General features: G+C 43.2%; 1 protein-coding gene across 1 annotated transcript in view; it reads right to left on the bottom strand.

Annotated features, from left to right (window-relative positions):
• TIMM50 (translocase of inner mitochondrial membrane 50) overlaps window positions 1-15,462 on the bottom strand; it is a 114,947-nt gene that overhangs the window by 65,057 nt on the left and 34,428 nt on the right. Inside the window, exon 4 of the mRNA XM_053721726.1 lies at window positions 13,731-13,752. Coding sequence (XP_053577701.1) covers window positions 13,731-13,752 — 22 coding nt within the window. The remainder of the gene's footprint in view (window positions 1-13,730; window positions 13,753-15,462) is intronic.

The raw sequence follows: 15,462 nt of genomic DNA, 5'->3' as shown, positions 1-15,462 counted from the left end.
AAAATGGGTTTTTCTCTTGTAAGGTGTATCCAGTCCACTGGTTCTCCTTCCCAACAGGAAGTTGCAAGAGGACACCCACAGCAGAGCTGTCTATATAGCTCCTCCCCTAACCCCCAGTCATTCTCTTGCAACTCTCGACAAGATAGGAAGTATCAAGAGATATGTGGTGACTTAGTGTAGTTTTACCTTCAATCAAGAGTTTGTTATTTTTAAACGGTACCGGCGTTGTACTGTTTTACTCTCAGGCAGAAATTAGAAGAAGAATCCTGCCTGGAGGTTTGATGATCTTAGCGGTTTGTAACTAAGGTCCATTGCTGTTCTCACACATAACTGAAGAGTATGGGACAACTTCAGTTGGGGGAACGGTCTGCAGATTACCTGCTTTGAGGTATGTTCAGTATTTTTATTTCTAGAGAGATGAATAAGTTCTAGAAAATGCTGACAGAGCCTTGTGTATTTGAGGTAAGCCTGATGCAGTGATTTAACAGCGACTGGGATCATGCTTACATAACAGGGTAATACTCATGTTAATATTCATATTGCTTAGTGACAAAACGTTTACATGATTTCATAAATAGGACGTTTTTTCTCTGAGGGAGATAAGTCTTTATTTGGGGCCTAGTTTCCACATGGCTAGTCAGATACTCCTAGGAGTATTTTCTTAAGGCCCCTCTGACATCCAGTACATGGTGGGAGGGGCCTATTTTAGCCCTCTAGATGCGCAGTTTTAATTCAGACTGAGACATCCAGCTTCCCTAGAAGAGTCCTCTGGCGTCTGAGGACCATTATAAAGGGTTTATTTCCTTCTTAAATCATATTTGAGGGCAGGTAGGAGCCTCAGCAGAGCTGTGGCAAGGTGCTCAACTGTACTTTAATGGTGGTTGACGTTTTTTAAATCCGGTTTGGGGGCTAAGGGGTTAATCATCCATTTGCAAGTGGGTGCAATGTTGCTTTAGTCCCTTACACACACTGTAAACATTTCGAAGACTTTGGTATATTTTTACACTGTTTTGCAGTTTAAGTGCTAGTTTTTTTTTCTCTTAAAGGCACAGTAATGTTTTTGTTTAATTGCTGTTTCACATTTATTAAAGTGTTTTCCAAGCTTGCTTGTCTCATTACTAGTCTGTTAAACATGTCCGACATAGAGGAAACTCCTTGTTCAATATGTTTGGAAACCATTGTGGAACCCCCTCTTAGAATGTGTACCAAATGTACTGAAATTTCTATAAACTATAAAGACCATATTATGGCGCTTAAAGATTCATCTCCAGGGGATTCTCTGACTGAAAAAAGGGAGATTATGCCATCTAGCTCTCCCCATGTGTCAGAACCTATAACTCCCGCTCAAGTGACGCCAAGTACATCTAGCGCGTCTATTTCTTTTACCTTACAGGACATGGCAGCAGTGATGAATGCTACCCTCTCAGAGGTATTGTCCATACTGCCAGGGTTACAAGGAAAGCGAGACAGCTCTGGGGCTAGAACTAATACAGAGCTTTTTGACGCTTTAATGCCTGTGTCCGATATACCCTCACAATACTCAGAAGCCGAGGCAGGTGAGCTTCTATCTGTGGGTGACATTTCAGACTCAGGGAAGGCGTTGCTTCAGTCTGATTCTGAAATGACAGCGCTTAAATTTAAGCTCGAACACCTCTGCTTATTGCTTAGGGAGGTTTTAGCGACTCTGGATGACTGTGACCCCATTGTGGTTCCAGAGAAATTGTGTAAAATGGAAAAATACTTTGCAGTGCCTGTTTACACTGATGTTTTTCCAGTCCCTAAGAGGTTTTCGGAAATTATTACTAAGGAACGGGATAGACCAGGTGTGCCGTTCTCTCCCCCTCCTGCTTTTAAAAAGATGTTTCCCATAGATGCCGCCATACGGGACTAGTGGCAGACGGTCCCTAAGGTGGAGGGAGCAGTCTCTACCCTAGCTAAGCGTACAACTATCCCCGTCGAGGACAGTTGTGCTTTCCTAGATCCTATGGATAAAAAATTGGAGGGTCTCCTTAAGAAAAATTTTATACATCAAGGTTTTATTCTCCAACCTCTTGCATGCATTGCCCCAGTTACTGCTGCAGCGGCTTTTTGGTTTGGGTCTCTTGAGGAGGCTCTAGAGGTGGAGACACCGTTAGACGATATTTTAGACAGGATTAAAGCTCTTAAGTTAGCTAATTCCTTTATTTCTGACGCCGTTTTCATTTAACCAAGCTAACGGCTAAGAATTCAGGTTTTGCCATTTTGGCGCGTAGGGCGCTATGGCTTAAGTCCTGGTCAGCAGACGTTACTTCAAAGTCTAAGCTTCTTAACATCCCTTTCAAAGGACAGACCCTATTCGGGCCTGGCCTGAAGGAGATCATCTCTGATGTTACTGGAGGAAAAGGTCACGCCCTTCCTCAGGATAGGGCCAATAAATTAAGGGCCAAACAGAATAATTTTCGTTCCTTTCGAAACTTCAAGAGCGGCGCAGCTTCAGTTTCCTCTAATGCAAAACAAGAGGGAAATTTCGCCCAGTCCAAACCAGTCTGGAGACCTAACCAGGCTTGGAACAAGGGGAAGCAGGCCAAGAAACCTGCGGCTGCCTCTAAGACAGCATGAAGGAGTAGCCCCCGATCCGGGAACGGATCTAAATCGGGGGCAGACTTTCTCTCTTCACCCGGGCTTGGGCAAGAGACGTCCAGGATCCCTGGGCACTAGAGATGGTTTCCCAGGCATATCTTCTGGAATTCAAAGGTTCATCTCCAAAGGGGAGATTTCATCTCTCACGACTATCTGTAAACCAGATAAAGAGAGAGGCATTCTTACGTTGCGTTCAAGACCTACTGGTTATGGGAGTGATCCACCCAGTTCCAAGAGAGGAACAGGGGCTGGGTTTCTATTCAAACCTGTTTATAGTTCCCAAAAAAGAGGGAACTTTCAGACCTATCTTGGATCTCAAGATCCTAAACAAATTTCTCAGGGTCCCATCCTTCAAGATGGAGACAATCCGAACCATCCTCCCTATGATCCAGGAGAGTCAATATATGACTACCGTGGACTTAAAGGATGCTTATCTCCACATTCCGATTCACAGAGATCATCATCAGTTCCTCAGGTTCACCTTCCTAGACAGGCATTACCAGTTTGTGGCTCTTCCCTTCGGGTTAGCCACGGCACCAAGAATCTTTACGAAGGTTCTAGGGTCCCTTCTGGCGGTTCTAAGGCCGCGGGGCATAGCGGTAGCCCCTTACCTAGACGACATTCTGATTCAGGCGTCGACTTTTCAAATCGCCAAGTCCCATACGGACATTGTTCTGGCCTTTCTGAGGTCTCACGGGTGGAAAGTGAACATAGAAAAGAGTTCTCTCTCTCCTCTCACAAGAGTTTCCTTCCTAGGAACTCTGATAGATTCAGTAAAAATGAAAATTTTTCTGACAGAAGTCAGGATATCAAAGCTTCTAACTTCCTGCCGTGCTCTTCATTCCACTTCTCGGCCGTCAGTGGCTCACTCAGTGTATGGAAATGATCGGCCTAATGGTAGCGGCAATGGACATAGTTCCGTTTGCCCGCCTATGTCTCAGACTACTGCAACTTTGCATGCTCAACCAGTGGAATGGGGACTACACAGATTTGTCTCCTCTGATAAATCTGGATCAAGAGACCAGGGATTCTCTTCTCTGGTGGTTATCTCGGGTCCATCTGTCCAGGGGAATGAGTTTCCGCAGGCCAGAGTGGACTATAGTGACGACAGATGCCAGCCTTCTGGGCTGGGGTGCAGTCTGGAACTCCCTGAAGGCTCAGGGTTCGTGGACTCAGGAGGAAGCCCTCCTTCCGATAAACATTCTGGAACTAATGATATTCAATGCTCTTCAGGCTTGGCCTCAGCTAGCTGCGGCCAAGTTCATCAGATTTCAGTCGGACAATATCACGACTGTAGCCTATATCAACCATCAGGGGGGGGAACAAGAAGTCCACTGGCAATGATGGAGGTTTCCAAGATAATTCTATGGGCAGAGGTTCACTCTTGCCATCTCTTAGCTATCCATATCCCAGGAGTAGAGAACTGGGAGGCGGATTTTCTAAGTCGGCAGACTTTTCATCCGGTGGAGTGGGAGCTCCATCCGGAGGTATTTGCCCAGCTGATTCAACTATGGGGCAAACCAGAACTAGATCTGATGGCGTCTCGTCATAACGCCAAGCTTCCTTGTTACGGGTCCAGGTCCAGGGATCCCCAGGCAGCGCTGATAGATGCTCTAGCAGTGCCCTGGTCCTCCAGCCTGGCTTATGTGTTTCCACCATTTCCTCTCCTCCCTCGTCTGATTGCCAAGATCAAGCAGTAGAGAGCTTCGGTGATTTTGATAGCGCCTGCGTGGCCACGCAGGACTTGGAATGCGGATCTGGTGGACATGTCATCCTCTCCACCATGGACTCTGCCGCTGAGGCAGGACCTTCTACTTCAAGGTCCATTCAAACATCCAAATCTAATTTCTATGCGTCTGAATGCTTGGAGATTGAACGCTTGATTTTATCAAAACGTGGTTTCTCCGAGTCGGTCATTGATACCTTGATTCAGGCTCGAAAGCCTGTCACCAGGAAAATCTATCATAAGATATGGTGTAAATATCTTCATTGGTGTGAATCCAAAGGTTACTCGTGGAGTAAGGTCAGGATTCCTAGGATACTATCTTTTCTCCAAGAAGGATTGGAAAAGGGATTATCGGCTAGTTCCTTAAAGGGACAGATTTCTGCTCTGTCTATTCTTTTTCACAAGCGCCTGGCTGATGTTCCAGACGTTCAGGCGTTTTGTCAGGCTTTGGTTAGAATCAGGCCTGTGTTTAAACCTGTTTCTCCGCCATGGAGTTTAAATTTAGTTCCTAAAGTTCTTCAAGGGGTTCCATTTGAACCCTTGCATTCCATAGATATCAAGCTTTTATCTTGGAAAGTTCTGTTTTTAGTAGCTATCTCTTCGGCTCGAAGAGTTTCAGAGTTATCTGCCTTGCAGTGTGATCCCCTTATCTGATTTTCCATGCAGAAAAGGTAGTTTTGCGTACCAAACCTGGGTTTCTTCCTAAGGTAGTATCTAATAGGAATATCAATCAGGAAATTGTTGTTCCGTCACTGTGTCCTAATTCTTCTTCAAAGAAGGAACGTCTGTTACACAATCTTGATGTGGTTCGTGCTTTAAAGTTTTATTTGCAAGCTACTAAGCATTTTCGTCAAACATCTGCATTGTTTGTTGTCTACTCTGGAAAGAGGAGAGGCCAAAAGGCTTCGGCAACTTCTCTTTCTTTTTGGCTGAGAAGCATAATCCGTTTAGCTTATGAGACTGCTGGCCAGCAGCCTCCTCAAAGAATTACAGCTCATTCTACTAGATCGGTAGCTTCCACATGGGCTTTTAAACATGAGGCCTCTGTTGAACAGATTTGTAAGGCGGCGACTTGGTCTTCGCTTCATACTTTTGCTTCCTCTGAGGCTATTTTTGGGAGAAAGGTCTTACAGGCAGTAGTGCCTTCCGTTTAAGTACCTGCCTTGTCCCTCCCTTCATCCGTGTCCTAAAGCTTTGGTATTGGTATCCCACAAGTAATGGATGAACCCGTGGACTGGATACACCTTACAAGAGAAAACAAACTTTATGCTTACCTGATAAATTTCTTTCTCTTGTGGTGTATCCAGTCCACGGCCGCCCTGTCACTTTAAGGCAGGTGTTTTTATTTTTTAAACTACAGTCACCACTGCACCCTATAGTTTCTTCTTTTTCTTACTTGTCTTCGGTCGAATGACTGGAGGTGGGGGTTAGGGGAGGAGCTATATAGACAGCTCTGCTGTGGGTGTCCTCTTGCAACTTCCTGTTGGGAAGGAGAATATCCCACAAGTAATGGATGAACCCATGGACTGGATACACCACAAGAGAAAGAATTTTATCAGGTAAGCATAAATTTTGTTTTTATTTTTTAAGGGAAAAAAAGGCAAATTTTTTAGTAAACTGGGTACTGGCAGACAGCTACCAGTACCTAAGATGGCAGCCAAAAGGTCAAGGGGCGAGGCTTAGAGAGCTGTTGGGGGGGATCAGGGAGGTTGGGGGGTAATGGGGGATCCTATCCTTTAGATAAAAACATAATTTATGCTTACCTGATAAATTTATTTCTCTTGTAGTGTATCCAGTCCACGGATCATCCATTACTTGTGGGATATTCTCCTTCCCAACAGGAAGTTGCAAGAGGATCACCCACAGCAGAGCTGCTATATAGCTCCTCCCCTCACTGCCATATCCAGTCATTCGACCGAAACAAGCCGAGAAAGGAGAAACCATAGGGTGTAGTGGTGACTGTAGTTTAATTAAAATTTAGACCTGCCTGAAAAGGACAGGGCGGGCCGTGGACTGGATACACTACAAGAGAAATAAATTTATCAGGTAAGCATAAATTATGTTTTCTCTTGTTAAGTGTATCCAGTCCACGGATCATCCATTACTTGTGGGATACCAATACCAAAGCTAAAGTACACGGATGATGGGAGGGACAAGGCAGGTACTTAAACGGAAGGAACCACTGCCTGTAGAACCTTTCTCCCAAAAACAGCCTCCGAAGAAGCAAAAGTATAAAATTTGTAAAATTTGAAAAAAGTATGAAGCGAAGACCAAGTTGCCGCCTTGCAAATCTGTTCAACAGAGGCCTCATTTTTAAAGGCCCAGGTGGAAGCCACAGCTCTAGTAGAATGAGCTGTAATGCTTTCAGGAGGCTGCTGTCCAGCAGTCTCATAGGCTAAACGGATTATACTCCGAAGCCAAAAAGAAAGAGAGGTTGCCGAGGCCTTCTGACCTCTCCTCTGTCCAGAGTAAACAACAAACAGGTTAGATGTTTGGCGAAAATCTTTAGTAGCCTGTAAGTAAAACTTCAAGGCATGGACTACGTCTAGATTATGCAAAAGACGTTCCTTCTTTGGATTAGGACATAATGATGGAACAACAATCTCTTGATTGATATTCTTGTTAGAAACCACCTTAGGTAAAAACCCAGGTTTTGTATGCAGAACAACTTTATCTGAATGAAAGATCAGATAAGGAGAATCACAATGTAAGGCAGATAACTCAGAGACTCTTCGAGCCGAGGAAATAGCCATCAGAAAAAGAACTTTCCATGAAAGAAGTTTGATATCAATAGAAAGAAGGGGTTCAAACGGAACCCCTTGAAGAACTTTAAGAACCAAGTTTAAGCTCCATGGAGGAGCAACACGTTTAAACACAGGCTTAATTCTAACTAAAACCTGACAAAATGCCTGAACGTCTGGAACTTCTGCCAGACGCTTGTGTAAAAGAATAGACAGAGCAGAAATCTGTCCCTTTAAAGAACTATCTGATAATACTTTGTCCAAACCCTCTTGGAGGAAGGACAATATCCTAGGAATCCTATCCCTACTCCATGAGTAATTCTTGGATTCACACCAATGAAGATATTTACGCCATATCTTGTGGTAAATTTTCCTGGTGACAGGCTTTCGTGCCTGTATTAAGGTATCAATTACTGACTCGGAGAAGCCACGCTTTGATAGGATCAAGCGTTCAATCTCCATGCAGTCAGTCTCAGAGAAAGTAGATTCGGATGATTGAAAGGACCTTGTATTAGAAGGTCTTGTCTCAGAGGCAGAGTCCACGGTGGAAAGGATGACATGTCCACTAGGTCTGCATACCAGGTCCTGCGTGGCCACGCAGGCGCTATCAATATCACCGATGCTCTTTCCTGTTTGATTTTGGCAATCAGACGAGGGAGCAGAGGAAACGGTTGAAACACATCAGCCAGGTTGAAGAACCAAGGCGCTGCTAGAGCATCTATCAGTGCCGCTTCTGGGTCCCTGGACCTGGATCCGTAACAAGGAAGCTTGGCGTTCTGGCGAGACGCCATGAGATCCAATTCTGGTTTGCCCCAACGGAGAACCAATTGAGCAAACACCTCCGGATGGAGTTCCCATTCCCCCGGATGAAAAGTCTGACGACTTAGAAAATCCGCCTCCCAGTTCTCTACACCTGGGATATGGATCGCTGACAGGTGGCAAGAGTGAGTCTCTGCCCACGAATTATCTTGGAGATTTGTGACATCGCTAGGGAACTCCTGGTTCCCCCTTGATGGTTGATGTAAGCCACAGTCGTGATGTTGTCCGACTGAAATCTGATGAACCTCATTGTTGCTAGCTGAGGCCAAGCCAGAAGAGCATTGAATATTGCTCTTAACTCCAGAATATTTATTGGGAGGAGTTTCTCCTCCTGAGTCCATGAACCCTGAGCCTTCAGGGAGTTCCAGACTGCACCCCAACCTAGAAGGCTGGCATCTGTTGTTACAATTGTCCAATCTGGTCTGCGAAAGGTCATACCCTTGGACAGATGGGCCCGAGATAACCACCAGAGAAGAGAATCTCTGGTTTCCTGATCCAGATTTAGTAGAGGGGACAAATCTGTGTAATCCCCATTCCACTGACTGAGCATGCATAATTGCAGCGGTCTGAGATGCAGGCGCGCAAATGGCACTATGTCCATCGCCGCTACCATTAAGCCGATTACTTCCATGCACTGAGCCACCGTGGGGCGCGGAATGGAGTGAAGAACACGGCAAGCATTTAGAAGTTTTGATAACCTGGACTCCGTCAGGTAAATTTTCATTTCTACAGAATCTATTAGAGTCCCTAGGAAGGAAACCCTTGTGAGAGGAGATAGAGAACTCTTTTCTTCGTTCACTTTCCACCCATGCGACCTCAGGAATGCCAGAACTATCTCTGTATGAGATTTGGCAATTTGAAAGCTTGACGCCTGTATCAGGATGTCGTCCAGGTAAGGAGCCACCGCTATGCCTCGCGGTCTTAGGACCGCCAGAAGTGAGCCCAGAACCTTTGTATTCTTGGGGCTGTAGCCAACCCGAATGGAAGAGCTACAAATTGGTAATGCCTGTCTAGAAAGGCAAACCTCAGGAACTGATGATGATTCTTGTGAATCGGAATGTGAAGGTAGGCATCCTTTAAGTCCACTGTGGTCATGTACTGACCCTCTTGGATCATGGGTAAAATGGTTCGAATAGTTTCCATCTTGAATGACGGAACTCTGAGGAATTTGTTTAGGATCTTTAAATCCAAAATTGGTCTGAAGGTTCCCTCTTTTTTGGGAACCACAAACAGATTTGAATAAAACCCCTGTCCTTGTTCCGTCCGCGGAACTGGATGGATCACTCCCATTACAAGGAGATCTTGTACGCAGCTTAGGAATGCCTCTTTCTTTCTCTGGTTTGCAGATAATCTTGAAAGGTGAAATCTCCCTTGTGGAGGAGAAGCTTTGAAGTCCAGAAGATATCCCTGAGATATGATCTCCAACGCCCAGGGATTCTGAACATCTCTTGCCCACGCCTGGGCGAAGAGAGAGAGTCTGCCCCCTACTAGATCCGTTGTCTGATAGGGGGCCGCTCCTTCATGCTGTCTTAGAGGCAGCAGCAGGCTTTCTGGCCTGCTTGCCCTTGTTCCAGGACTGGTTAGGTTTCCAGGCCTGCTTGGATTGAGCAAAAGTTCCCTCTTGTTTTGAAGCAGAGGAAGTTGATGCTGCACCTGCCTTGAAATTTCGAAAGGCACGAAAATTAGACTGTTTGGCCTTTGATTTGGCCCTGTCCTGAGGAAGGGTATGACCCTTACCTCCAGTAATGTCAGCAATAATTTCTTTCAAACCAGGCCCGAATAAGGTCTGCCCTTGAAAGGAATGTTGAGTAATTTAGACTTTGAAGTCACATCAGCTGACCAGGATTTGAGCCATAGCGCCCTACGCGCCTGGATGGCAATCCGGAATTCTTAGCCGTTAGTTTAGTCAAATGAACAATGGCATCAGAAACAAATGAGTTAGCTAGCTGAAGAGTTCTAAGCTTGTCAACAATTTCAGTCAATGGAGCTGTATGGATGGCCTCTTCCAGGGCCTCAAACCAGAATGCCGCCGCCGCAGCAGTGACAGGCGCAATGCATGCAAGGGGCTGTAAAATAAAACCTTGTTGAATAAACATTTTCTTAAGGTAACCCTCTAATTTTTTATCTATTGGATCTGAAAAAGCACAACTGTCCTCAACCGGGATAGTGGTACGCTTTGCTAAAGTAGAAACAGCTCCCTCCACCTTAGGGACAGTCTGCCATAAGTCCCGTGTAGTGGCATCTATTGGAAACATTTTTCTAAATATAGGAGGTGGGGAAAAGGGCACACCGGGCCTATCCCACTCCTTACTAATAATTTCTGTAAGCTTGTCAACAATTTCAGTCAATGGAGCTGTATGGATGGCCTCTTCCAGGGCCTCAAACCAGAATGCCGCCGCAGCAGTGACAGGCGCAATGCATGCAAGGGGCTGTAAAATAAAACCTTGTTGAATAAACATTTTCTTAAGGTAACCCTCTAATTTTTTATCCATTGGATCTGAAAAAGCACAACTGTCCTCAACCGGGATAGTGGTACGCTTTGCTAAAGTAGAAACAGCTCCCTCCACCTTAGGGACAGTCTGCCATAAGTCCCGTGTAGTGGCATCTATTGGAAACATTTTTCTAAATATAGGAGGTGGGGAAAAGGGCACACCGGGCCTATCCCACTCCTTACTAATAATTTCTGTAAGCCTTTTAGGTATTGGAAAAACATCAGTACTCACCGGCACTGCATAGTATTTATCCAGCCTACACAATTTCTCTAGCACTGCAATTGTGTCACAGTCATTCAGAGCAGCTAATACCTCCCCAAGCAATACACGGAGGTTCTCAAGCTTAAATTTAAAATTAGAAATCTCTGAATCAGGTCTCCCCGATTCAGAGACGTCACCCACAGACTGAAGCTCTCCGTCCTCAGGTTCTGCATATTGTGACGCAGTATCAGACATGGGTCTTACAGCATCTACGCGCTCTGTATCTCATCTAACCCCAGAGCTATCGCGCTTGCCTCTCAATTCAGGCAATCTTGATAATACCTCTGACAGGGTATTATTCATGATTGCAGCCATGTCCTGCAAAGTAATCGCTATGGGCGTCCCTGATGTACTTGGCGCCATATTAGCGTGCGTCCCTTGAGCGGGAGGCGAAGGGTCCGACACGTGGGGAGAGTTAGTCGGCATAACTTCCCCCTCGACAGACCCCTCTGGTGACAATTCTTTTATAGATAAAGACTGATCTTTACTGTTTAAGGTGAAATCAATACATTTAGTACACATTCTCCTATGGGGCTCCACCATGGCTTTTAAACATAATGAACAAGTATCCTCTGTTTCAGACATGTTTGTACAGACTAGCAATGAGACTAGCAAACTTGGAAAACACTTTAAAGCATGTTAACAAGCAAGATAAAAAAACTTTACTGTGCCTTTAAGAGAAACAAATTTTGACAAAATTTGAAACAGTGAAAAAAGGCAGTTACACTAACAACATTTTTACAGTGTATGTAACAAGTCAGCAGAGCATTGCACCCACTTGCAAATGGATGATTAACCCCTTAATAACAAACAGAATAATAAATGACAAAAACGTTTTTTAAACACAGTCACAACAACTGTCACAGGTTGTTACCCTCCTCAAACACGACTTTGAAGCCTTTTGAGCCCTTCAGAGATGTCCTGTATCATGCAGAGGGAAGCTGAATGTCTCTGTCAGTATTTTTATCTGCACAGAAAAGCACTAAAAAAGGCCCCTCCCACTCATATTACAACAGTGGAAAGCCTCAGGAAACTGTTTCTAGGCAAAAATCAAGCCAGCCATGTGGAAAAAAACTAGGCCCCAATAAGTTTTGTCACCAAACATATATAAAAACGATTAACATGCCAGCAAACGTTTTATATTACACTTTTATAAGAGTATGTATCTCTGTTAAGCCTGATACCAGTCGCTATCACTGCATTTAAGGCTTAACTTACATTAATCCGGTATCAGCAGCATTTTTCTAGCAAATTCCATCCCTAGAAATATGTTAACTGCACATACCTTATTGCAGGAAAACCTGCACGCCATTCCCCTGAAGTTACCTCACTCCTCAGAATATGCGAGAACGGCAGTGGATCTTAGTTACTTCTGCTAAGATCATAGAAATCACAGGCAGATTCTTCTTCTAATGCTGCCTGAGATGAAAACAGTACACTCCGGTACCATTTAAAAATAACAAACTTTTGATTGAAGTTAAAAAACTAACTATAATACACCACTCTCCTCTTACTACGTCCATCTTTGTTGAGAGTTGCAAGAGAATGACTGGATATGGCAGTGAGGGGAGGAGCTATATAGCAGCTCTGCTGTGGGTGATCCTCTTGCAACTTCCTGTTGGGAAGGAGAATATCCCACAAGTAATGGATGATCCGTGGACTGGATACACTTAACAAGAGGAATATATTTAAAAAAAAAAAAAAACAACACACCTTTATTTTTATACTAGCAGACTTTCTGCCAGTACCTAAGATGGCAGTGACAATTGTGAGGTGGGGGAGGGAAGAGAGCTGTTTGAGGGGGGTCAGGGAGGGATCAGAGGGTGGGATGCGTCAGGTGGGAGGCTGATCTCTACACTAAAGCTAAAATTAACCCTACAAGCTACCTAATTACCCCTTCACTGCTGGGCATAATACAAGTGTGGGGCGCAGCGGCATATAGCAGCCTTCTAATTACCAAAAAGCAATGCCAAAGCCATATATGTCTACTATTTCTGAACAAAGGGGATCCCAGAGAAGCATTTACAACCATTTGTGCCATAATTGCACAAGCTGTTTGTAAATAATTTCAGTGAGAAACCTAAAGTTAATGAAAAAGTGAACGTTTTACTTTTATTTGATCGCATTTGGCGGTGAAATGGTGGCATGAAATATACCAAAATGGGCCTAGATCAATACTTTGGGTTGTCTTCTAAAAAAAATATATATACACATGTCAAGGGATATTCAGGGATTTCTGATAGATATCAGTGTTCCAATGTAACTAGCGCTAATTTTGAAGAAAAAAAAAAAGGGGTTTAGACATAGCAAAGTGCTACTTGTACTTATTGCCTTATAACTTGCAAAAAAAGCAAAGAACGTGTAAACATTGGGTATTTCCAAACTCAGGACAAAATTGAGAAACTATTTAGCATGGGTGTTTTTTTGGTGGTTGTAAATGTGTAACAGATTTTGGGGGTCAAAGTTAGAAAAAGTGTGTTTTTCCATTTTTACATCATATATATCAGAGATGTGGACTTTCACTTCCAAATCGTCTGCCAGGGTGCTAGTGGATATTATAGAAAATTGAAGAAACTTGCACTCAATGGTTCTATTTCAAAATATCTTTACTGTGATACAAAAGTGTAACGTTTCAGGGATAATATATATATATATAAATAAAATGTACACATGTAGCAGAATGTCTTATTGGCTCATTAGCTGTGGTCTTGCCATTACTAAATTTAATGATTCCTTGCTTGAATTTCTTCAATTTTTGAGAAAGTTTGGAATATGCAGTTGATAAATGAATCATGCTAAATGTGTTATTCCAAGACAAATCCATCATAGTCCACTTAAAAACAAAACAAAATAAATGCAGTGGTAACTTAGTTGTAAATGAATTTAACATAAATCTACAGTCATACCATATATGGGCAGAACATCCTAAGTAAGGCTGTAGAAGGCTAGAGCTTGAGACATTTCTTAAATGATGTACATATCTCTTAAGATGAGACAAACTTAAGACAGATGAGACGTATTGCTGGATAGAGAAGGAAACAAAAAGTAGACAAGAACTGGATCTGTACTCACCATGGTCAAACTCATCTGGGATCTGCAAGTAGAAAACAAAATAGAAGTCATTGTATATTTGAATATAGAAACAGAGGCAGATTTTTTTCCCACTCACATCAAGATCTAGTTTATCTCATGATTAGCTCCCCGCCCACCCCTATATCACAGGTGATAAACTAAAAGGACGCAGAAAGGCCATGTCTGGTGGATTTTAGCCACATCTATGAAATAAATATAGTCCCTTTTAAGTTGATGAACTAACTCACAACCTCATAAAACTCAAAGAAGATCCCTATGCCTTGCCCCATCACGTTTAGAAACCTGTAAAACGTTAAAGGAATACTAAGGTCAAAACCAAACTTTTATGATTCAAATGAAGAACGCAATTATCAACAACTTTCCAATTCACTTCCATTATTAAAATGTGCACAATGATTTTATAAGCACACCTACTGCATGATTCACAGTATATATGTATATCCATTTGGTGATTGGTTGATGACTATCATATGATACAGGAGGAGGGAAAATGGAAATATCCGGGGGGAAAAAAATCTACTACTTATATGAAATTCAGACAAAGTCTTTTTACATTGCCTCTTTATAATGCAATTGTTGATGATACAATTCTACTGTATTTCATTGAAAATATAATATATGACGCTTAATTAATGTTTCCAACCCCAGTCTTTAAAGAGACATGAAACCCCCCAAAAAATGTCTTCTCTTTCTTGATTCAGATAGCGCATACAATTATAAATAACTTTCCATTGTATTTCTATTATCGAATTTGTTTTGTTCACTTTGTATTCTTTGTTGAAAATTATACCTAGGTAATCTCAGAAGCTGCTGATTGGTGGCGGTACATATATGCCTCTTGGCAATGGCTTTCAGATAGCATTACTGCTCCTTCAACAAAGGATAACAATAAAATAAAGCAAATTTGGATGGGGCGGAGCCTATGCTTGGAGCGGCAGGACGTGTCTCGATAAAGCTCCTGCTTACATTTTACTAAACTAGGCTTTTATTCCAATATAACTTCAATTCTTGAGAAGAGAAATGATTTATCTACTGTGCTGAAGATAAGGAACGGATAACGACAGACCTGACCTATGTTTTCCAAGTGAGTCGCGCATAACCTCGGTTAGCTGGGCCTTAAACGACCTGTGGACCGAGAACTGTGTGGCTGCGGCTTACGCATACACCCCCCTAGACCTCTGGGTTAAAAAGTACGCAGATACTCCCACTTATACATGTATTGTTTTATACTTAAAGTGTCAGTAAACCTTAAAAATAATGTTATACAATTCTGCACATAGTGCAGAATTATATAACATTATATTAGCCAAACTTTCTAAAACATAATGTACGATATTTTTTTTTTTTTTTTTTTAAAAACGCTGTTTTACAGACCCGCTCTCTGTACTCTGCTGAGCGGGTCTGTTATATTCACACAGTGCATCGGGCCAGCTGTATAGTCACAGCCCGGCCCAACCGCGCCATAAGACTAAGTGCAGCTCGCTCCTGCTGTCAGACGGAGCAGGAGCGAGCTGCACTTATAGTCTTATGGCACGGTCAGGCCGGGCTGTGACTATACAGCTGGCCCGATGCGCTGTGTGAATATCACAGACCCGCTCAGCAGAGTACAGAGAGCGGGTCTGTAAAACAGCGTTTTTTTTTTTAAAATAAAATGGTACATTACGTTTTAGAAAGTTTGGCTAATATAATGTGCAGAATTATATAACATTAT

Source organism: Bombina bombina, chromosome 7, assembly GCF_027579735.1.
Source record: "Bombina bombina isolate aBomBom1 chromosome 7, aBomBom1.pri, whole genome shotgun sequence".
Lineage (NCBI taxonomy): Eukaryota > Metazoa > Chordata > Amphibia > Anura > Bombinatoridae > Bombina > Bombina bombina.
This window is presented reverse-complemented; position numbering and strand designations above follow the sequence as displayed.